Raw genomic sequence first — 21825 nt, 5'->3', positions numbered from 1 at the left:
TCCCCACCTTCTGGCTCACCCACCACTGAGCCCTGACATCCTCTGGGCAAGGGGAGAATGCCCGAGAAGGAGAGTGTCTGCAAGGGTCCTGTCCCTTTAAGATCCACCCCCTCCACCTCACATACAGCACACACCATCCTCCCTCCCAGCCCACTGCTGCCTGGGGAACCAGTGTCCTGTTGTGAAGGCAATGTGGGTTCCAGAGTTAAGGACAAGCTCCCGTGGTGGGTCTCCGTGCCACCTCTGTCTCCTAGGATTGCTCTGTTCTCCCCAGTTCTTCTACCCCTACAGAACCTCAGAAGGTGGCGGCTCAGCTTCTCACCACCACCCGTCGCTACCCCCAGGCAGCTTCCTTCACTTGGACACTGCCCCCCACTATAGGGTCCCCTCCCCTCTACCCCATTCTCTTTTTTTTTTTTTTTTTTGAGACAGAGTTTCGCTCTTGTTGCGCAGGCTGGAGTACAATGGCGTGATCTCGGCTCACTGCAACCTCTGCCTCCCAGGTTCAAGCAATTCTCCTGTCTCAGCCTCCCAAGTAGCTAGGATTACAGGCGCCTGCCACCACGCCCGGCTAATTTTTGTATTTTTAGTAGAGATGGAGTTTTATCACATTGGTCAGGCTGGTCTCGAACTCCTGACCTCAGGTGATCTACCCGCCTGGCCTCCCAAAGTGCTGGGATTATAGGCGTGAGCCACCATGCCTGGCCATCATTCTCTAAGACTTGCAGCCTCAGCCTTTTTGGTGGCACGAGGCCCCTGGCCTCTGCCTCCCTCAGGCCCTGCCCTCCATGCCCTCACCCATCCCTCCTTTGCCCTGACCTGGGCACTTGTAAAGCTTGCGGGCCTGAGCAATGTCCCCCTTGCTGAGCCGTGTCCTTTGGCCAATGGGGGGTTTCACCCCATTCACCTCGTACTTGGGGACAATGGTATCCAGGAAGATGCCCCTAAGGAAGAAGAGGGAGAAAAGTAAGAATGAGCGTCTGATGGACGGTGGGCAGCGAGTGGGTGGCAGGCCCATCCGTACCCACAAGTCACGACCCTGCTGGAGCTCAGACATTCCTCAGCAGGGTCAGGGCCGGGTGGAGACATCTCACCCTGTCATTATGCTGCCCACTGACCAGCAGCCACCCTGCTCCGTGGCAGCCACACCACAGGAGTCGGGGGAGCCCCAGGAACACATTGGGAGGTCAGGGATGCAGGTTCAGGGTGCCCTGGGACCCACTGGTGCCTCCAGCTCAGGCTGGCTGCAACTCACAGCCCCAGGAAAGCTATGGGCCCCTAGGAGGTCATCTCTCCAACCCTACTGGGCCCCTGCTTCTACAGCCCCTCATGTGGCTCCAGCCCTAACTGAACTTCTCGCAGGGCTCCCAGGCGAGCTCCTCACCCTGCTAGCACAGGCTGCATCTGACAGTCCTGTAACAAGGCCAAAGGCAGATTCCACTGCAGCCAGACCAAGCTCCGGGGACAGCCCCACCAGCTCCCAATCTATCAGTGTCTCCTGTCCCCCTTATTCCTCCCAGCAAAATCCTGGGTATTTCCACTTGGAGGAGCAGAGTGAAGGGGAGGCAGCCTCTACCTCCCCAGGGCCCCTGACTCACACCCAGCTGGGTGGATCGCAGCAGGGGGTGGGGTGGGATGTGGTGGGAAATGCAAGCCTGGGTCTGTGGGTGTGGGGGGCAGAATGACCTCACCACCCTTCTTTGGTCTCTGTTCCTGCAGGTCTGCAGGCAGGAAGAGCAGATTGGGTAGGAGCACTGAGAAGAGGGGGGAGGGCCCCTGTCTGGGACACAGAGGATGAGCAAAGCACCAGGCCTGGGAATGGCCAGGCCAGGAAGGAGTGCAAGGAGGAGGGAGGCATCATTTCCCACACTCTGCTAAGGAGAAGCTGGGGGAGGGGAGGCCAGGCCACCACCTTGGAGGGTTCTGGTTGTGGTTTCTGGTACCTGGGCCTGGGATAAGGAGGATGTGCTTGGGAGCTGGGCATGGGGGCTAGTCCAGGGCAGGGGTCACGCTTCATGCAAATTAGCCAATTACAAAAAAAGCAAGACTAATTAAAAAGGAATGGCTGGGCATGGTGGCTCACGCCTGTAATCTCAGCTTTTTGGGGGGCCGAGGTGGGAGGATCACTTGAGCCTTGGAGTTTGATATCAGCCTGGGCAATATAGTGAGACCCCATCTCTAAAAGAAAGGCATGGCGGTGTGTGCCTCTTGTCCTAGCTACTCAGGAGGCTGAGACGGGATGACTGCTTCAGTCTAGGAGTTTGAGGCTGCAGTGAACCATAACTGTGCCACTGCACTGCAGCCAGGATAACAGAGCAAGACCCCGTCTCAAGCACAAACAGCCTACAAAAGAACACTCAGTCCTTCGAGCTTATAGTTTTGGGGCTACCCCATACTGCTTGGCTTGCAGAGTGGCTGGGTTCATCCTCCTCTGCCAGGTGCCCTGGGTGCACCTGGTAGTAAGGGAAGAACCTAGTCCCTGCCGCAGACCCACCAGAGGAAGAGGACAGGAGGGCAGGCAGCATCCATGAACCCTCAGCTTGGAGGCCACAGCCCCCTAGAGGGCCACTCTCTTCCTGGGTCACTGCCCCAGAAGTGGGAGGAGGAGGAGAATGGACTACAGAGGGCAGGGTGGGGCTACCCCTGCAAAGGCCCAGGTCGAACCCGGTCTCCACCTGGAGAATGTGTTCCGTGCGTAGTGCATGATGCTGTCAAAGTCATAGGTCTCCCCCAAGGACTCCACCTCCTGAGGCTCCATCTTCAGGAAGTTATACTCCTGCCCTGTGAAGATCAGGAAAAGGGTGTGGGGGACGGGAGGGGGTGGGTCTGCCTGGAATGCAATGCTTCCTTTCCAGGGCAGGGAATAGGGTCCTTCCTGTACCTGAGGGGGCCCCCCCTACCTGAGGGTCCCGGGAGCAGCCAAGGGGAGCCTGGGGGGTGGGGAGGCTCTCAGGAAGAGTCCTGCCCAGCAGAGGGCCTGGTGAATGGAGGACTGAAGGCTCAAGGGATCATGGGAAGGAAGCACCCATTTCTAGAGCCACAGCTGAGGAGGAAGCAGTGAAGCGTAGAAAACACCTGGGGAAAAGAGAGAGGAGGAGGGAAGGGAGGGACAGAGATAGCGGAAAAATGAGAGAAAAACTCTCAGAGGTCAGACCAGGCAGAGGACAGAAAGAGGGCAAAGGTGAGAAGAAAGGCCTGAGCAGCCCCCAGGACCGGCCCACTAAGTCCGTGCCCCACCCTAGAGGCTGCCAGGGCTCCCAGTGTCCAGGACAAGGACCTGGCCCAGCCCCCAAGAAGAGCTCCACAATGGATGTGCGTCCCTCATCTGCGAGGGAGGAGGAAATGCCTCGGGGGCAGGGGCTGGCTCAACCCAGGCTGTGGGCAGCGCTGCGGGCCCAGGCGATTTCTGCGGACAGTAGCGGCTCCCACTGCCCCGCCAGGGGCCCTGGAGTTGGGGACTGGGGCAGGAGCTGCCCACCGAGGCCGCACCGAGGGGCAGGTATCTACCTGGCTGGATGTTCTCACGAACGATGGAAACGTGGCGGTCCCGGTCTGGCCGAGTGTGTTCGTGCCAGAAGCCGACGACATGGCCCAGCTCGTGGACCACGATGCCGAACTTGTCACAGTTCTTGCCGATGGAGATGGCCTGGGGGCCCCCGCCGCGGCGACCCACGTAGGAGCAGCACCTGGAGGGCGGGGCCAGCTCAGGGGGGTGGTCCCGAGCTGGGGGAGTGCATCCACTCAGGGGCGGGGCCAGGCTGCCGGGGGCGGGGCGGCAGGGGAGCGGAGGGGAGGGGTGGGCCCTGAGCGCCGAGTGCCCAGGCTGTGCGCTGGAGCCACAGCCACACAACGGGCAGTTCCTGCAGAGATGCCCCATAGCAGGAGGGGACAAAGGGACCCAGGGCTGTGCCTAGCTGGGGGCAGCGGCAGTGCCCAGGGCAGAATCTGGGTTGGGGCGGAGGGTCCAGTGCCTAGGGCTCCCTGCTCACCCGCAAGGTCGGTAGGTGAATACAATATAGCTGTCCTCATCGGTGCGCTCCAGGAAGGTGACACAGGTGTGCTTCTCCCAGTGTCTCATGGCCTGCCGGAAGACTGCCCTCTGGCTACCTGCCAGGAGGAGGGAAGCCAGGCTGCCACGGTGTCCAGGCGGTCCCATCTCCTACCCACAACTGAAGAGTCACTCACAGCCATTCTAAGCACAGACTCCCGGGAAAGGAATGGGTGGGCACTCTGGCTGCAGGTGGCACCCACACACACCTCCGTGCCTGGCAGGGCCGCCCCAAACCCAGGTTCCGATACTGGCGGCAGCCTGGGTCCCACAATAGCATGCTCACCAGTGAAGTTTCCCCCAATGACAAAGGGGATGACTCCATCTGGCCACACACGCTCTGGTCTGGACGTTGCCGCCCGCCGACTGCGGCGAGACCTGCCTCTCCATCTCCCGTAGGCTCCCCTCTGAGACTGCCCGTTGGTGCTCTTGCAGCTGGGGGTAGAAGTGTTTCCTGGAACTGAAAGAGGAAGGGATGTGGCTAGTGAGTGGAGAGGAAGAGGAAGAAAACAAAAGCATAGTCAAACTTGACGTTTCATGGATTCTGTGCTTGCAAATTTGCCTACTGGCTAAAATTTATTCATAGCCCCCAAAATCAATACTTTCGGGCCTTTGGCAGTCATTTGTGGACATTCGCAGAGTGGTGAAAAATTTGTGTTACCCAACATGCATGTTCCGAGCTGAGGTTGGACAAGGCCTTCTGCTTTCAGCACTCTTCGTGTAAACAAGTATCTTTTTTGAGGTCTAAAGTGCCATGTTTTTCGCATTTTTGTGCACTTCTTTGAGGGTTTCACTGTTTAAACGGGCCCTGATTGGCCAGGCATGGTGGCTCACACCTGTAATCCCAGCACTTTGGGAGGCCGAGGCAGTGGATTCCGAGGTCAGGAGATCGAGACTATCCTGGCCAACATAGTGAAACCTCCTCTCTACTAAAAATACAAAAATTAGCTGGGGGTGGTGGCACACTCCTGTAGTCCCAGCTACTTGGGAGGCTGAGGCAGGAGAATCACCTGAACCTGGGAGGCAGAGGTTGCAGTGAGCCAAGATCCCACCACTGCACTCCAGCCTGGCGACAGAGTGATGAGACTCCATCTCAAAAAAAAAAAAAAAAAAAAAAAATTAGTGGGGCATGGTGGTGCCTGCCTATAGTCCCAGCTACTCAGGAAACTGAGGCAGGAGAATCACTTGAACCCAGGAGGTGGAGGTTGCAGGGAGGTGGAGGTTGCAATGAGCCAGAGGTTGCAGTGAGCCGAAATCGCACCACTGCACTCTAACCAGCCTGGGTCACAGAGCGAGATTCCGTCTCAAAAACAAAAAACAAAAAACAAAAAACAAAAGAAACAAAAGGCCCCTGAGCATAATGCTGAAGTGCTCTCTGTGTTCCCAAGGGCAAGAAGGCTGTGATATATGTCTTACAGAGAAAATACATGTGCTAGGTAAGCTTCTTTGATGCATGAGTTGGAATGCTGTTGGTCATGAGTTCAATGTTAATGAATCAGCTCTATATTAAGGAAGGCGTCTTTAAAAAGAAACACTTATGGGGCCGGGCGCGGTGGCTCAAGCCTGTAATCCCAGCACTTTGGGAGGCCGAGGCGGGTGGATCACGAGGTCAAGAGATCGAGACCACCCTGGTCAACATGGTGAAACCCCGTCTCTACTAAAAACTACAAAAAATTAGCTGGGCATGGTGGCACATGCCTGTAATCCCAGCTACTCAGGAGGCTGAGGCAGGAGAATTGCCTGAACCCAGGAGGCGGAGGTTGCGGTGAGCCGAGATTGCGCCATTGCACTCCAGCCTGGGTAACATGAGTGAAACTCCATCTCAAAAAGAAACACTTATAAAACAAGATGATGCATTGATCAGTTGATAAAAATGTTGTGACCCGTGGCTTGAAGGAACCTGACTCTGTATTTTCCCTAGGAGCAACGGGTCAGCATTTGGTAATGTGTTCAGTGACTGTAGAGAGTAACGATAGTTATTCTATAACTTCTGCAAATGGCAAGAATTGACTGTAATCATAGAATAGAACAAAGGTGTACTCGTTTTCTGGGAACTGTGGGGGTCTGAGATTAGGAGAATATCCCTTCTCGTGGAATAAACCTTGACATTTGCGGGGGCATTCGGAACTTTCAGCCTTCTTTTAGTTTCCCAAATTCATGTTTGCATTGACACAGGAGCTCTAAGTCACGTGGGCAAGTGTCATATTGTATTTGGCAGATGAGGAAACCAAGGCCAAAGCTTTGCCCAGAGTCACCTGGTGGGTTAGCAGGGGACCCCTCCATGCAGCTTTCCCTTGGGCCATACCTACTAGCCCCCACTAAGGTCACATGAGACTTACTTGTTAGCAGGCTACCCGGTCACCCTCCAATGCCACCTACCCCCTGGGGTACTTTACTCCATGGGGTGCCCACACCAGGATTTCCCTCAAGCTGGACAGGACAACTGCAGCCACACCAAGTGTTCCCAAAGCAGGCCGACCTCAATAAAAATCCCTGCCCTTTGGCACAGTGGCTCACGCCTGTAATCCCAGTACTTTTGGAGGCTGGATCACTTGAGGCCAGGAGTTTGAGACCAGCCTAACCCACACAGCAAAATCCCATGTCTACTAAAAATATGAAAAATTGGCTGGGCATGGTGGTGAATGCCTGTGGTCCCAGCTACTTGAGAGGCTGAGGCACGAGAATTGCTGGAACTCGGAAGGTAGAGGTTGCCGTGAGCTAAAATGGTGCCACTGTGCTCCAGCCTAGGTAACAGAGACCTTATCTCAAAAAGAAAGAAGGAGAGGGGAGGGGAGGGGAGGGGGGAGAGAGGAGAGAGGTGGAGAGAGGAGAGGAGAGGGGAGGAAAGGAAAGGAGGAGAGGAATCCCTGCCTCTGCCCTTTGGGAAGGGGAGAGCTATTTGTGTGCTCTGAGGACCGTGTCCCAAACATCAGCATTGGCAGTGAGGCGCCTTCTACAGACCAGTGAGAGGCTGGAACAGACACAGCCCAGACCCTCATTCCTCCCATTCCCACATCCACACTCAAGTACCACGTGGGCTTTTATTTATTTATTTTTGAGACAGAGTCTCACTCTTGTTGCCCAGGCTGGAGTGCAATGGTGCAATCTCAGCTCACCACAACCTCCGCCTCCTGGGTAAGCAATTCTCCTGCCTCAGCCTCCTGAATAGCTGGGATTACAGGCATGTGCTATCATGCCCAGCTAATTTTGCACATTTAGTAGAGACAAGGTTTCTCCATGTTGGCCAGGCTGGTCTCGAACTCCTGACCTCAGGTGATCTACCCACCTCAGCCTCCCAAAGTGCTGGGATTACAGGCGTGAGCCACTGCGCCTGGCCACATGTGGGCTTTTAGGTGTTTGGACCACAATCAAGGATAAGAAGAAAGCATCTCTGATCTTAAAGAGCTTTGAGCCTAGCTAGGGAGACATAGGAGCAAACCCTTTCACCCGGGTGTGGTAAGTGACTGAGTAACAGTGTGAGCACAGAGGAGAGAGAAAACAGGGGAAATGGAGAGACACTCATGTTTGGCTGGCAACTGGGAAAGATGGATAGGAGAAGCCCCTGAGAAGGGCCTCAGAGGATGCACAGAAACCTGCGAAGTGGAGAGGCACCGGAGGGACTGCAGTGTTGGGCAGAGTCTCACATCTGGAGTAAGAAAGCTCGGGTTCCAGTCCCAGCTCTGCCACTCACTAGCTGTGTGATCCTGGGCAGGCGGCTTTACCTCTGTGGGTCTTAGTTTCTGTACCCGTAAAACAGGAGTTGTGCTGACACCACCTTTAAAGGTAGTTGGGGACAGTCAAGCTAGACAATACTATAGAAAGTGGTTTGTAAACTGTAAGCAGAAAGAATGTCAGTTCTTAGTTGCTGGGGATGTCTATATTTGCTACTCCTCTGGGGAAGGGATAAAGATATCCCAAGAGAAAATAAGCCCATGTGCTGAGGTCAAGCCCACAGCCTCTGTCCTGGGAGGGCCTGGCTGGGAACAGGGAGATTCTTTGTTTCCCTAAGCCTGGAACCCATTTCTAGGACACAGAGGGCCCGTCGGCACCTGGCTTACCTGCAGCTTTGAAGGAGGACCTATGGGCTGTGTGCTGTCTGAGATCCGCAGCCTGCTGCACCTGGAAGGCCCTCAAGTCCTCTTCGTCCAGGGCAATGTCCCCAAGAAAGGCAGCTAAAGAGAAAAGCAGCAGCCAGGCCTGAATCAATCCTCCAACCCAGACCTAGATGTGACGTGCTTCTAGTCCCACCCCTGTGGGCACCAGCCCCCAACCTCCACAGAGACTGTGATCCTCAAATGCCATCTGCAGACTAAGGAGAAGGGCAGTGAGGAATCAGTTTATAGAATTTCCTGGGAAGCTCATGCTCATTTTTCAGTTAAAAACCCAGTAAAGTGGCCAGGTGCGGTGGCTCACGCCTGTTATCCCAGCACTTTGGGAGGCCGAGGAAGGGATTACGAGGTCAGGAGATTGACAGCATCCTGGCTAACATAGTGAGACCCCGTCTGTACTAAAAATTAAAAAAAAATTAGCTAGGTTTGGTGGCACGTGCCTGTAATCCAGCTACTCGCGAGGTTGAGGCAGGAGAATCGTTTGAACCAGGGAGTTGGAGGTTGCAGTGAGCCAAGATCCTGCCACAGCACTCCACCCTGGCTACAGAGCGAGACTCTGTCTCAAAAAGAAAAAAGAAAAAAGAAAAAGAAGAAATTCCAATAAAGCTAATGCTCAGCCCCTACCAGGCTGTTAGCGCATCATTCTTTGGAGGCCATGGGGGAGATAGGGTCTCACCTCTGTGCCCAGTTAATTTTTTTAAATTAGCAGGGTCTTGCTATGTTACCCAGGCTGGTCTCAAAATCCTGGCCTCAAGGGATCCTCCAACCTCCTCAGCCTCTCCAGTAGCTGGGATTACAGGTGTGTGGCACAGAGCCATCATTCGTCAGCAAATAGTTAACATTCTACAGGACCCTAGTCATTAGCAAAACAGAAGAGGCTCCTGCTCCTGTGGAGCTAACCTTCAATAATATGAAAGGAAATAAATACTGACCTAGGGTCTTCCACAGAGAATAAAGAAAATAAAATGAGGTATGCTGACCACGTGGTGTTCACTCAGCAAATGCTGTTTCAATTAAACCAAGGGGAGGTATGAAATAAAATAAGCCACGTGTGGTGGCTCACACCTGTAATCCCAACACTTTGGGAGGCTGAGGCAGGCAGATCACTTAAGCTCAGGAGTTCAAGATCAGCGATCAGCCTGGGCAACGTGGCGAAACCCGTCTCTATAAAATACACAAAAATTAGCAGCCAGGCGTGGTGGCTCACGCCTGTAATGCCAACACTTTGGGATGCTGAGGTAGGCAGATCACCTGAGGTCAGGAGTTCTAGAACAGCCTGACCAACATGGAGAAACCTGTCTCTACTAAAAACAAAACAAAAAACAAAATTAGCTGGGCATGTGGTGCATGCCCGTAATTCCAGCTACTTGAGAGGCTGAGGCAGGAGAATAGCTTGAACCTGGGAGGTGAAGGTTGCAGTCAGCTGAGATCGCTCCATTGCGCTCCAGCCTGGTCAACAAGAGCAAAATTCCATCTCAAAAAAAAAAACCAAAACAAAAAAACACATAAAAATTAGCCAGGCATGCCTGTAGTTTCAGCTATTCACTCAGGAGGCTGAGGGAGGTGGATCGATTGAGCCCAGGAGGTCAAGGCTGCAGTGAGCCAAGATCGCGTTACTGCACTCCAGCCTGGGCAACGGAGTGAGTGAGACCCTGTCTCAAAAAAAAAGAAAAGGAAAGGAAATAAAATGCTCTAATTTTCTTTTTCTTTTCTTTTCTTTCTTTTTTTTTTTTTTGAGACGAAGTCTTGCTTTGTTGCCCAGGCTGGAGTGCAGTGGCACAATCTTGGCTCACTGCAAACTCCACCTCCTGGGTTCAAGCAATTCTCCTGCCTTAGCCTCCTGAGCAGCTGGGATCACAGGCACACACCACCATGCCTGGCTAATTTTTGTATTTTTAGTAGAGACGGGGTTTTACCATATTGATCAGGCTGGTCTCGAACTCCTGACCTCGTGATCCGCCCACCTCACCCTCCCAAAGTGCTGAGATTACAGGCATGAGCCACAGCACCCAGCCAAAATGCTCTAATTTTCATTGGAACAGATAAGCATCTTTGGGAAATGAAGATACCTTCTGGGAGCTTCCCAGCTAAGAGGAAAAGACTTAATAGTTCTCAAATCATTTCTATTCCAAGTCTTATACTACCCAAGCAGAAAGGCCAGAGGGGAAGAGAGCCTCTTTAAAGGGCCATTCTGATTCCAGTATCTGGAGCTGGGGAGGGATGTTTCCAGAGACCCAGCTGAACTGTCTGTCTTCCTTTTGATAAGTCTGGAGAAAAGAAAGCAGAGGCCAGAGAACTGGCTGCTTTGGAAAGTGCTCAGATGGGAACTGCACGCTGAGCTGGGCTGGGCTGGGGGAGGCAAGAGGCTGGGCTGGAGGTGGGACCCACAGCAGCTTCCCTGCAGCTCCACCCATGGCGACATCTGCTTCTCATCCAGGCAGAGTGCTATACAGGCCTGGAGGTCGCATTACACAAATTATTTTAACCCTGAGGGCTTCTACACAGGTTTCTCCTCCCCAGTCGGCCCCACTGGTGAAGACACACACACATACACACTGACTTCATCACACACACAATCAGACACCCAACGTTAGTGTTCCTATGGACATATGGTGACATCCACACCCTTGCCATCCAATGCAAAGCCAGCAAAGCCAGAGACACACATCCTTGCACACGAAAGCAGCCCCTAGCACTGCGCTTTCCGGATATTTGAATGAATGAATTGCCACGCTGATATTCTCTGGCTTGCAAATACATGCTCAGAGACACACCCTCACCTAGACAGGATCAACAGAATGTGGGAGTGACTGTAGCAGTCATCAAGGCCAACTTTCCAATTTACAGATGAGGAAACCGAGGTCCCAAAAGAAACAACTTAACTGAGACTACACTGCTAGTTCCTGGAAAAGCTGAATGTATAACTCAGGCCTCCCCATTTCCAGTCCAGTGACCACTGCACTGTCTAGAACCCCTACTGTAAATACATATACACAAAAATAGACAATCCACAGCGAATTACACACGCAGTCACAGACAGTCCTAAAAACCACATGCATGCACAAGCTCCAACACACACAAACCAGCTGCAAGCTCTGAACCCATTAAGCCAGTAGGAGTCGTGATAATGACATCTTATGTAAATATCTGTTGAAATTTATGTGATGCTTTCCAATTGGCAAAGTGCTTTCCCATTAATTAATTTAATCCTGGCCTGCCCACAACATGCCTAGTAAGCCACACTCCACACCATACTCTTGCAGAGGAGTATCCCATTAGAAACCCTCAGAGAGATAACCTAAGTGGCCAGGTTCCAGCCCACCTCCCTGACTTTAGAGATCAGAACCGTTGAGCCTACGACAGGCAATGACTCACTCAAGGTCACCAGCCAATAAGTGGCCCCAAATCTCTTCCACCCCATGAGAAAGCATCTCTTACCTAAATTGCCATCCTCGGCAGACGGCCTGGGCTCAGCAACTGATGGGATAGCCACAGAAGATGCTTCTCAGGTGACATGCAAGAGTGGCCTTAGCCACTCTTGGGATACTCTCCAAGGAAGGAGCAGTGGGTTCACACTTGACAAAGTTCACATAGGTCTGCATGTGCCACATGAATGCCCCCCACTTACGCATGTTACACAGATACTGCACCTGCAGGCTCCCACACCCAAACCCGCAGGCATCACCACATACAGGTGTGGCTGGACATGTAGAATCATCTTTGGACATAGAGCAAAGGGCAAGGTCTCTGGAGTCAGACAGGCCTTTCTTGGAATCCCAGAGTGGCTACTATTGGCTGACAAGTCATGTAAACTCTTCTAAGCCTCAATGTTGTCCTACATACCAGAATCTGTCTCCTAGGATTACTGCATAAAATAAGACATATACACAAAACCCCTAACACAGAGCATGCAGCATGGTAAGCACCCACCTGCCACTTTAATATTATCCCAACAACAACCCGAAAGCTCAAGGTCAGCTCTAGACCTCCTCAGGAAATGCTGGCTTGCCCACACTCGCTGCCCCCACCCCTCCTTGAGTAAAACCCCAGGGCAGAGGCCACAGAACTGTGCTGGCCCGCGGACCCAGGACCAGTGTAGGATCAGGGCAGAGCAAATGCAAGGCAGGGCAGGGCCTGGGCCTGGCTGCTGAGCTCCTGGGGTGAGGATGTCATGACTGAAGAATGCGTGGGAACCGAGTGGGGGTGGGGAGAGAGGAGGTGGGCAGGAGAGCCTTAGGGGCAGGAGCTGGGCTTTGGGGCTCTGTGCATTTGGGGTCCCCTCTGGGGAAGTGAGGGAATCTGGATGCTAAGGAGTCCAAGAGGTCTTTCCTTACTCAAAGGAAGCCCTGGGTCATGGTCAGGGTAGTAGTTATTTTCAACACAAGATAAAAAAATGTTTGTGTTGTTTTCCATCTGTAAACCTGCGGGGAGGACTGTGGCTGGGCCCAGCTATGTGCTTGTGCCTGGGAAGAATCTCACTCTTCCAGGTCAACCTCTGGACTCATCTCTTCCCCAAGGGCATGGCAAGGCATCCGCTTCTGGGGAAGTGGGGAGAGGAGACTGGCTGGTGTAATGAGCCACATGTGCAGGACTGATGCATGTCCCATCACATAAACACAGCTTCTAGCTGAGGGAGGACACACCCAAGCCCCTGCAAACATGTGGATGGACTTCATCACGTATGTGCCCTCCTGCAGAGGTGCATGCTTGCACCCATACCTGTATGTACTCAGGAAGACCCCTCCGCATGGGTGAACTGGCTTGCCCATGAGGCAGCGACACACCCACAAATGTGCACAAACAAACACTCAACCTCTTCCCATGCAGGACCTTGTGTTTTCAAACACACAGATAACTGCCGGCATGCACCGCGTTTCACAGGCCACACCCCCCAAAGGACAAGGGCGTACTTAGAAATGGACAGGGATGCACTCCTGTGAGACAGGGAGGGAGGGAGATTAGCTGACCCTCTTGGATCTCCTTAGGAGGTTCCCAGTGGCCTGAAGAGTGCTGCTTCTACTCCCCCCACCCCAATATCTTCTCTCCAAATCTCTGGAGAAACTAGATTTTTTTTTTTTAGAGAGAGTCTTGCTCCGTCACCCAGTCCCAGCTCCCAGCACCTAGCGAGAAATATGACAGCGAATGTCCTGGTTTACCCGCAGCCCAGCAGGCGTGCAGGGGGTAGGGCTGAGGGATTCACCCGATCTCCTCCATTGGATGGGTCTCTTATTCTACCCAGGCTAGTGTGCAGTGGCGCAATCATAGCTCACTGCAGCCTCCAGCTCCTGGACTCAGCCTTGATCTCTCGTGCTCAGACTCCTCCCATCTAAGCCTCCCAAGTAGCTAGGACTATAGGTGCATGACACTATCCTCAGCTAATTTGTAATGTTTTTTTGTAGAGATGGGTGTCTTGCTGTGTTGCCTAGACTAGTCTTAAACTTCTGGCTTCCAGTGATCCTCCCACTTTGGCCTCCATTGCACCCAGCCTAGAATTCTTAAGAATCCCTCCTTCCTGGGGAATCCCACTGCCCCTCCCCCAACGTCTAGAGCCCAGGGAGAATATAAGTCTTTTCCTCCTCCCTTGGGGCACTGAAATCAGAAGGTGAGTCAGGGGGTAGGGGCCAGGGTGGGTGGGATGACTCAGCTATCTAGAGGGGGAACGTGGTCTGGTGAGAGATTGCTTCTCGACCTCAGAGGGTGTACCCTAATCCCCTATGGCTCTCTGATGTCCAAACCTAGGCCAGGCAGTCCCCTGGGTGGGGTGAGGATGTGGGCTGATGAGCACTGCCCCCTCCCGCTCCTGCAGACTCTGGGCTGCCAGATGAGGTTGAGGTGGTAGCAGGGGCCTCACTGGCACAGGGTCACTACCCAGACCTGGGTACGACATGCTTCTAGCCTCACCCCCATGGGGTCAGGCCCGTGGGCTTCTCTGCTTATGTGATCAACTGCGTCCCAATTCCTGCCTCCAGGGTCTCTCAGGGGGCTTGTTGGCTGGTCACCTGGGGCAGCCAAACAGTGCTGGAAATCTTGCAGAAGGACCCCCTTCATGACTTGGCATCCTGACATACAGGAAGTCAGGGCTGCCTCAAAGTCTTCCTGGGCAAGGGCTAGTGAGGGCTTGGTGGCACCAGCTCTGAGCACACAAACAGACCAGCCTGGCTTCCTGCGCACTGTCCTGGTCTCGCCCAGAAGGTCCAGGAACGTCTCCAGGGTAGCAAGCGTCTTAATTTTGCCCTTACTACAATGGCAATCATAACTTGGTCATTAATGGCCAGAGGTGACTTCCAATGAAGGGAGCTGGCTATCCTCAGAGCAACACAAAAGGTCACAGGTAAGCTGTGGGAGTCAAAGGAGCTTTCAGTCCCAGCCTTTGAAAAGAAGCAGGGACAGCCATGCCTGCTGTCATCACCTCCAGCATCTGGAGGTCAGGGCTGCAGAGGGTAGGGGAAGCAAAGTCACAAAGGAGAAGGCAACATGGAGAACAGAGCCCAGGGACTGGTGTCTGGAGGGCAGTCGCCCAGGGGCGTGGGTGTGAGCGCCTGGGAACGCCCATGTGAGTTTCCTTCAGAGGTGGGCAGCAGGTCTCAAGCATCAGTCACACCCGAGAGGGAGGCCTGATCTGATGCAAGTCCTGGCCTTGTCAGGCTCCGGGGCCCTCTCAGCTGCCCCCAGGCCTGGCCCAGCCCCCCCCCCCCCGCCCCACCCAGCCTCACTTCACCCAGTTGGAGTGCTTTCTCCAGAACCCTTACTCGCAGCTCCAACTCAGCCAGCCCCACCCTAGCATGAAACCTGAGACTGGGGGGGGAGAGCCCTCAGCCTCCTGCTGCTCTGAAAATCACTCCCATTTGCAACAAGAAGGGAAAGACATCAGAATGGCTTTCCACCATTCTTTAAGGCCTGGCCCCAGCCCCAAATGCTCCATGAAGACCCCACAGACCTTCCCAGCCTGCTGTGATCACTTTTCTCTGCCACCACCAGGCTGAAGAGGGACAGGAGACTCCCTGAGCCTTTAGCGTCCTACCCTCCAATGTGGCATTCAGTGTGGCTTGATTTGTGTTGTTGATTATGTCTGTAGGTGTCTTGGGTCCCTAATGGAGTGTAAGCTCCTTGAGGGCAGGGTCCTAGCTTGTACATCTCAGTACCTCCCACAACATCCATCCCAGGCCGTAACACATATTATGTTTTGATGGATTGATGGATAAGAGGCACAAAGAGACACCAGCAATCCCACACCCCTCAAAAAAATGAAGTGAGAGTCTGAGGCACAGAAGACAAGGAGTAGGGAGCCCACATTTATTGAGTGCTGACTGCGTGTTAGGCACTAATAAGTGTTTTATGTATGTTCTCATATTTAACCCTTTCCACAAACTCTGTGGAAAGATGTATGATCAGTTCCATTTTACAGGTGTGAGAACTGCAGTCCAGACATGATAATTACCATTCCCAGGGGGCACAGCTATCATGAATGGCGGGGTCAGGACTGGAAGCTAGATGTGCCTGCCTTCAAAGCCCATGCGAAGTCCCCTCTGCCCTGTGCCCACTCGCAGCACCCAGCGAGAAAGATGACAGCGAATGTCCTGGTTTACGCTCAGCCCAGCAGGTGTGGAGGGGGAAGGGCTGAGGCATTTGCCCTGATCTCCATCGGATGGGCCTCTTATTCCTGCCTGTGGTCCATCTTCCTGGGAGACTCCCTGAACAGGGTCCCCAGAGCCAGGATTAGAGCAGCCTGCCCCTCCGCCCCTTGTGCCCCACACAGGCAGTCCGGTTCTAGGATCCGTGCCACTTCCCCTGGCTCTGGCTATTTGGAGATGAGCTGAAGTCAGGCAGGAAGTCGAGGAAAAGTTCTGCTTTCTTGTCCCTGTGTGTCCCTAAACAGCCTGCTCAGGGTCACGCAATCGGGCAAATGGCCTGAGTGCCTGGCCATCTGGTCACTCCAGGGGCAGGACCCTCCTGGGCCCAGCAGGAGTGAAGGGGTTACACAGAGACAAAGAACACACACACACATACAGGCAAACACACACTCCGGGGCCCTGACCTCGGCTAATTAGCCTCTGGTGTCTCAGGGGTGACAGAGCGGATATACAATATCTGGATTCTCTTTGTATTCCCTCTTTCCACCCCAACTTAGCCTTGGCAGGGGTCTCTGGGCACATAGGGGCAAAGGCAAGTCCCCCGTCTGGGCTGGCTTCTCTGACTTTGACAGCTGTCTCCTAAGTCCCAGAAAGCTGCAGCTACTGGTTAAACCACGGGATACCCAGAGAGCACGATCTCAGGGAATCCCTGGCAAAATTTCTTCTTTCACTTGGGCTGGGTGGTGGCTCCGGGACCTGCTCCTTGGAGACTCAGGCCCCCCAGCTCCAGGCCGGACAGATGTGCAGCCCCAGGGCAGCCCATAGAGGCTGGGAAACACCCAGCTCCTGGAGCAGGAGAGATGGGGGGAGAAGGGGAAAGAAAACTCATGCACACACACACACACACACACACGCACAGGAGTTTGGCCGGAAAAGTTTCCTACAGAAGGAAAAGCAGCCTTGCCCGCAGGTTTTCCCGGGACCCAAGGAGACTTCCCCAGGAATCCTCTGGGAAGATGAGAGGCAGCGGCAGCAGCTTCCACCAGCAGCAAAACTTCAGTCCGAAAAGTCCCCCAAACCCCCCTTCCTCTCCCCCTCGTTCTTTTGTTCCCCACTGCATTGCCAACCAGGCAGCTCCCGGCTTCCCACACTGGACTGTCCTCCCCCAACCCCGAACCCGAACCCGCCCGCGCCTCCCCGCCTGGCCCGCCGCCGGGGGACCCGGGGGCGCTCACCCGCCTTGCAGGGGTCTTTGTAGTTGAGGGGCTCCGGGTCGTCCTCCTCCGCCAGGTCATAGGTGTAGTCGGCCAAGTCCAGCGGCCGGCCGGGACGCGGGAGCAGCAGCAGCCCAAGCAGCAGCGGCAGGCGGGCCACGCCGGGCATGCTGGCGGGGCGGCGGCGAGGGAAGCGGGCACTGGAGGCCAGGGGAGGGCGTCCCTCGCCCGCTCGCTCGCTCAATCGCGACCGCGACCGCGACCGCTCCCGCCCGCGCTCCCCGACCTCTTCCCCTTCCCTCTGCTAGCCTCCCTCCTTCCTGTCTCCCGCCCCCCGCTCGGCCCGCGGCTCCGCGCCGGTCCTCGGGCTGCAGCCGTCTCCCTCTCCCTTCCCTTCTTTTTCTCTCTTTCTTTCTCTCCCTCCCTCCCGCTCCCCCCCCCGTTTTAGGGAAATGAGCTCGCTGGAGGGCGGGTTTTCGCCCGAGCTCGGCCCCCCTCGGGGCCGGGACTGTGCTCTGCCGGGCCGGGCCGCGCGCCAGCCGTGGCTGGGAAGGCGGGGAGCCGCGCGCCCGGGGAGGGGGCTCGGGCCGCCCGGGGCGCGGGCCGCGGGGCCGGGGCGGGAGCTCGGTCCCCCGGGGTGCCCGGCGAGCTGCCGCTCCCGAGGTGCCCTCTAGCGGCGGCGTCCCCCGCGGGCGCCCGGCCGAGCCCCCGCCCCGCCGCGGGACACGCTGTCAGTTTCTCGCGCCGCCCCTGCCCCTAGCCCCCGCCTCGGGTCTGTCTCTCAGCCCACGTCTCCCTTGCTCCCCTTCTCGGACCCTCGCTCTCTCGCGTCTCGCTCTTTGCGCTCTGTCTCTCTCGCTGTCTCGGCGTCTCTCCCTCCTCCGGAGACGCCGCTGGAGGGCGCCGAAAGCCCGTGGATGGCTCCCGGCAAGCCCCTCTACTCCGCCGGAGTGGACCCAGTCCCCCAGCGCCCTGAGACAGAGGAAAAATGGCAAACCCGTCTCTGCTCCCTCAACCCCCTTCCCTTTCTGGCAGGCCGCCGCCGGGGCAGCACTGCGTCCTGCGGGAAGATGGAAGCAGACCCTTTGCTTTTCAATCAGGCTGCTTTATTCTGTTGTGGCAGGAGTTCCCCGGCCCCTGGGCGCCACCTCCGCCCACTCCCATCCTCTCCCCAAACTCCCATTTCTCCAGGGCCTGTCCCTGCGGTGTGGGCAGAAGCAGCTTCTTGCCTGTCTGCAAAAGTTGCAAAAGACCCTTTTCTTGGGGCGTTTCCTGTCCCCTTGGGGCTTCCACTGACCCTGTGAAGTAAAGGAATGTTGAGGTTGGACAGAGAAGGTTCCAGGAGTGGGAAATACTGGTATGAGCCTCCCCTCCCCTGAGCTCACTGGATGACCTGGCTTCAATGGACGCCCCAGCGCCTGGTCAGCCTGAGCGCTCTTCCACTGCTCAGGGGAGATGGCCCGAGGGCTCCTCCACTGCTGATCAGGGTCCCTGGGATCACACCTGCTCACCTGAGGAGTTCTAGATGTAGTAGAGCGGCACCTCGCCACACAGGGTGCTCACGGCCATGCCCAGGAAGCCCGAGTCCCCTCTGGAGGGTGCTGAGCCCGCATCACGCCCCTCCGCCTGGCCCAGCTTAGGGGCTGGCTTTTCGGGCTTGGCCTGCAGAAAGCATTCCATTTGGAATCTGGGAAGTGAGTTTCTATCCCATGTGTAGCCCGTATTGTCGGACTTCAGGCATGTCAGGCAATCTCTCTGAGCCTCTGTTTTCTCACCAAGAAAGGGGGACTGAGCTGGAGTCAGAAGCCCCCAGGTGGTGAGTGGGCTCAGCTGAGCCCAGCAGCTTGGCAGCAGGGTGGGTAAGAAAGGAGTCGTGCAGGTGAGTATGAAGAGGGGTAGTCAGTCCACAGCCCACGAGGAACGGTGCTTTACAGATGACAAATCGCCATCATTCAGACACTCCTCCCAGCAGGCCTGGCAGGCAGACTGCCCACTCCTTTCACTCACACACATACCTGGAAGTTCTGGACTTTTCTAGTGAGAGCCTCCAGACTGGGGATGCTCTCTGGAGCAATCTTCATGATGTAGCAGCAGGTGCCAGGGGCTGGCTTGTAGGTGATCAGGAGCTGGGCACAGAATGCTGGTGATCATTCGGGGGTTCCTGCCCTGCTCGCTCCCTGATCCAGATCCTTAGCCAGCTCTGTCTAGGTTGGGCACAGGAGTCATACTAGAATCTGGGGTTCAGGCAAAAAGGGCTGGAGGAGGGGACAGATGGATGTGGATGAAGTGGCCCAGCTGGGTGACTCTAGCAGAGTCTTGTCACTAATCCCAGTGTCAGGAGGTCTGGGCATACCTACCCGCTGGTAGTCATACACCACAAGGCCAGTGGAGCCGATGGAGAAGGTGGCAGTGGTACCCAGGTGCTCATTTAGGGCCAGCCGTTGCTGGGCTTCCGGCGCCCCCATGCTCATCTCCAGGACCTGGGGAAAGCGCAGAGAGCTGCCTGGTCTTCCCCTTTCTTACTCAGCCTGCGGTACCAATCCACATACTCAGACCTCTGTACTCAGATGTGCTTCCCTCTTTCCCGAGAGCTCAGGGAGGCTGAGTGGAACCAGGTGCTGGAGGGAGCCAGCTGTCCTGCTGCAGGACAGGGGCCTTGTGGAAAAGCCTGGGCTGAGTTGCAACCTGATTCCTGCCTCTTTCCTTCTAGCTGTGCCCCTTGCCTCCCCTCCACTCCCCTTGGACAGTTTCCTGACACCGCTCTCACCCAGCCACTCTGTCCAGCATGTCCTGTGCCCACTACCGCCCCATCCCACACCTCTCACCATCTCCGTGTGTTTCTGGCTCATGTGGAGACCCATGAGCAGGGCTCCCACGATCACCACGACGACAAGGACCACCACCACCACCACGATGAGAAGGCGTTTCAGGTCCACTGGGCAGCAGGGGATGCCGAATCGGCCCCTGGGGGCTGCGGAGTAGTCCTGACAGGGTGGGGCAGGCAGGGAGACTGGCATGAGGTCATGAGGGTATCCCCTCCTCTCTCTAAACAAGCTGGACACCCTCCCATGGCCACCTAGGGCTGGACAGCTGATGTGATGGATGGGCAGGGAAGGGCTGAGATCAGAGGAGGCTTCTTGGAGGAGACGGCCTGGATTCTAACAAACCCATAGACACACAGAAGCTGAGAAGCAGGGTCTAGTTTTGAGGGACCCCAGAGAGCCTGCTTCATCTGTCTCTTCCTGAGCTTCCCCCAGCCCCCTGGCATCCCAGCCATGGCCAGCCCCTCTCTGTTCCCCAAGTGATCACTCCCATTAAGTAGGAGTGACATTTTCTCTGTGAAGTGTCCCCTGACCTCTGATGTATTTCATGGCTTCTTACTTGGGGCTGTCTACAAACAGCCCTTTCCATCAACCCCTATAGTGGCTCTCGGCCCATGAACTGCTCCCCAAGGGTCTCTGGTTTAGTGGTCTTGGTGTCCCCATGCTGATTTATCACAGCCCTAGGTTAGTTGAGTGAATGGATCTGGATAAGGAAACAGGCCAGGGAGGTTAGAGGAGGCAGGGCCCGTCACACACATGCATACACACACACACACACACACACACACACACACACACACACACATACACTCTCTCTCTTTCTCTCTCTCTCTCTCTCTCTGTCTCCTCTCTCTCACCGGCGGGCTCTCCATCAGGACCTCTTTGCTGCCCACATCCATCTTGTTGCAGGCACTGTGCTCTCCTCTCCTCCTCTCCCAGGTGTGACCAGGGTCTTATATGTGTCCGTAGGGACAGAGGACAGAGGTGAAGGACCAGGCACCCTGTGTGCCAGCCAAGACCTTGGCTTTGAAGCCTGTTTGTTCCTGGCCCTCCAGAACCAAAGCCCAGATAAGCCAGCTGTGAGAGCCCCCAAGGGCCCTTGGCCCTGGCACATGAGTCCTCTTAGCCCCAGCAAGAGCAAACCTAGGTGAGCTGAGCAAACTTGCCCTTGGGGCATCTGCACCTCTCACCGTGGGTATCTCGTTGGTGTGCCTGCCTTCCTTGCTGGCACCTGCTCCTGCTGCCCTGTGGCTTTGCTTGTTCTTCTGCCAGCCTAAACCTTGCGGGTGGCCAAGGTTTGACCATCACATTTCCCAACAGAATTTCTCCATGCCTAGGGATGCGCTCCAGGAAGCGCGTTCTGGAGACAGCGCCTGTAGACTCTGAGGGGACTCCGCTGAAGGCAGGAGGTGCTTTGACATCAGTTTTGGGTATTTCATAAATGTGCATTTCCCTGCAAGGGCCGAATTCCCACTTCAAGCACTCTTTCTCTCACCTTGCCTCCTCCCACACATCTGGTACCAACCTCAAACTTGCCCCCAGTCATTATTTTCCTAATTCTGGAAACTCTGCCCCACCGATGGCAAGCTCTTACTCATGTGCAGTGCTTCCTTCTTTGCTGTGGGCTTGTCTGTCAATTGCAGACTGTGCTGATGGCAGATTCCAGGTCTGACACTGTTTTCTTCCACCTGGACAGCCCTACACAGGGCTGGCTCTGGTCACTGGCGGGCTCCCAGTCTCCTTATCCTCAAATCAGCCCACTCACCCTGTGGTCTACACCCCACCCCCTAGACTCCCTTTTACATATTCTGATCCTAAATTTGCCGTGAGAATGCTACTCACCCAAATACGATCAACTTTTGGGACAGTCTCCTTCTCCATTATCTCTCTTTCCTACTGCTTTCCCCAAAGCCATCTCTGCGTATTTACAAGGTCACATCTGCCCATGACTTTGGGCTGACTCACCCTTCCTCTCAGCTCCCTTTCACTCTTTGCGCCAGGTGGTCTCTGAAGTCCCTTCACCTCCAAACTCAGGTGACTGAGGCAGAGTCCACGCCTCCC

At 55.3% G+C, this 21825-nt stretch overlaps 2 protein-coding genes across 5 annotated transcripts in view; both read right to left on the bottom strand.

Moving 5' to 3' along the window:
• The window catches only part of BMP1 (bone morphogenetic protein 1), a 51052-nt gene extending 33025 nt beyond the window's left edge, over nt 1-18027 (bottom strand). For 3 of the 4 annotated variants that reach the window (XM_032288462.1, XM_032288463.1, XM_032288465.1), the window contains exons 1-7: nt 16964-18027; nt 8107-8220; nt 4335-4508; nt 3990-4107; nt 3508-3686; nt 2676-2781; nt 820-944 (exon numbers count right to left, since the gene is read on the bottom strand). In XM_032288462.1, the coding sequence (XP_032144353.1) occupies nt 820-944; nt 2676-2781; nt 3508-3686; nt 3990-4107; nt 4335-4508; nt 8107-8220; nt 16964-17111 (964 nt within the window). In that variant the 5' untranslated portion in view covers nt 17112-18027. Of the gene's footprint in view, nt 1-819; nt 945-2675; nt 2782-3507; nt 3724-3989; nt 4108-4334; nt 4509-8106; nt 8221-16963 lie in introns of all 4 variants that reach the window. The other variant, XM_032288464.1, reaches the window with a different exon arrangement.
• On the bottom strand, nt 18027-20804 carry SFTPC (surfactant protein C). Its single transcript, XM_032288466.1, has 6 exons — nt 20622-20804; nt 19768-19926; nt 19300-19422; nt 18958-19068; nt 18454-18604; nt 18027-18240 (listed from the first exon to the last, which is right to left on the bottom strand). Exons 1-5 carry the CDS (start codon nt 20661-20663, stop codon nt 18464-18466), a joined length of 576 nt encoding a protein of 191 aa, XP_032144357.1. The 5' UTR covers nt 20664-20804; the 3' UTR covers nt 18027-18240; nt 18454-18463.
• Between the last annotated feature and the right edge of the window lie 1021 nt (nt 20805-21825).

This window comes from Sapajus apella, unplaced genomic scaffold, assembly GCF_009761245.1.
Source record: "Sapajus apella isolate SASKATOON/1434 unplaced genomic scaffold, GSC_monkey_1.0 scaffold21, whole genome shotgun sequence".
Classification (NCBI taxonomy): domain Eukaryota; kingdom Metazoa; phylum Chordata; class Mammalia; order Primates; family Cebidae; genus Sapajus; species Sapajus apella.
Note: the sequence above shows the minus strand (reverse complement) of the source record. Positions and strands in the feature narration are given on the sequence as shown.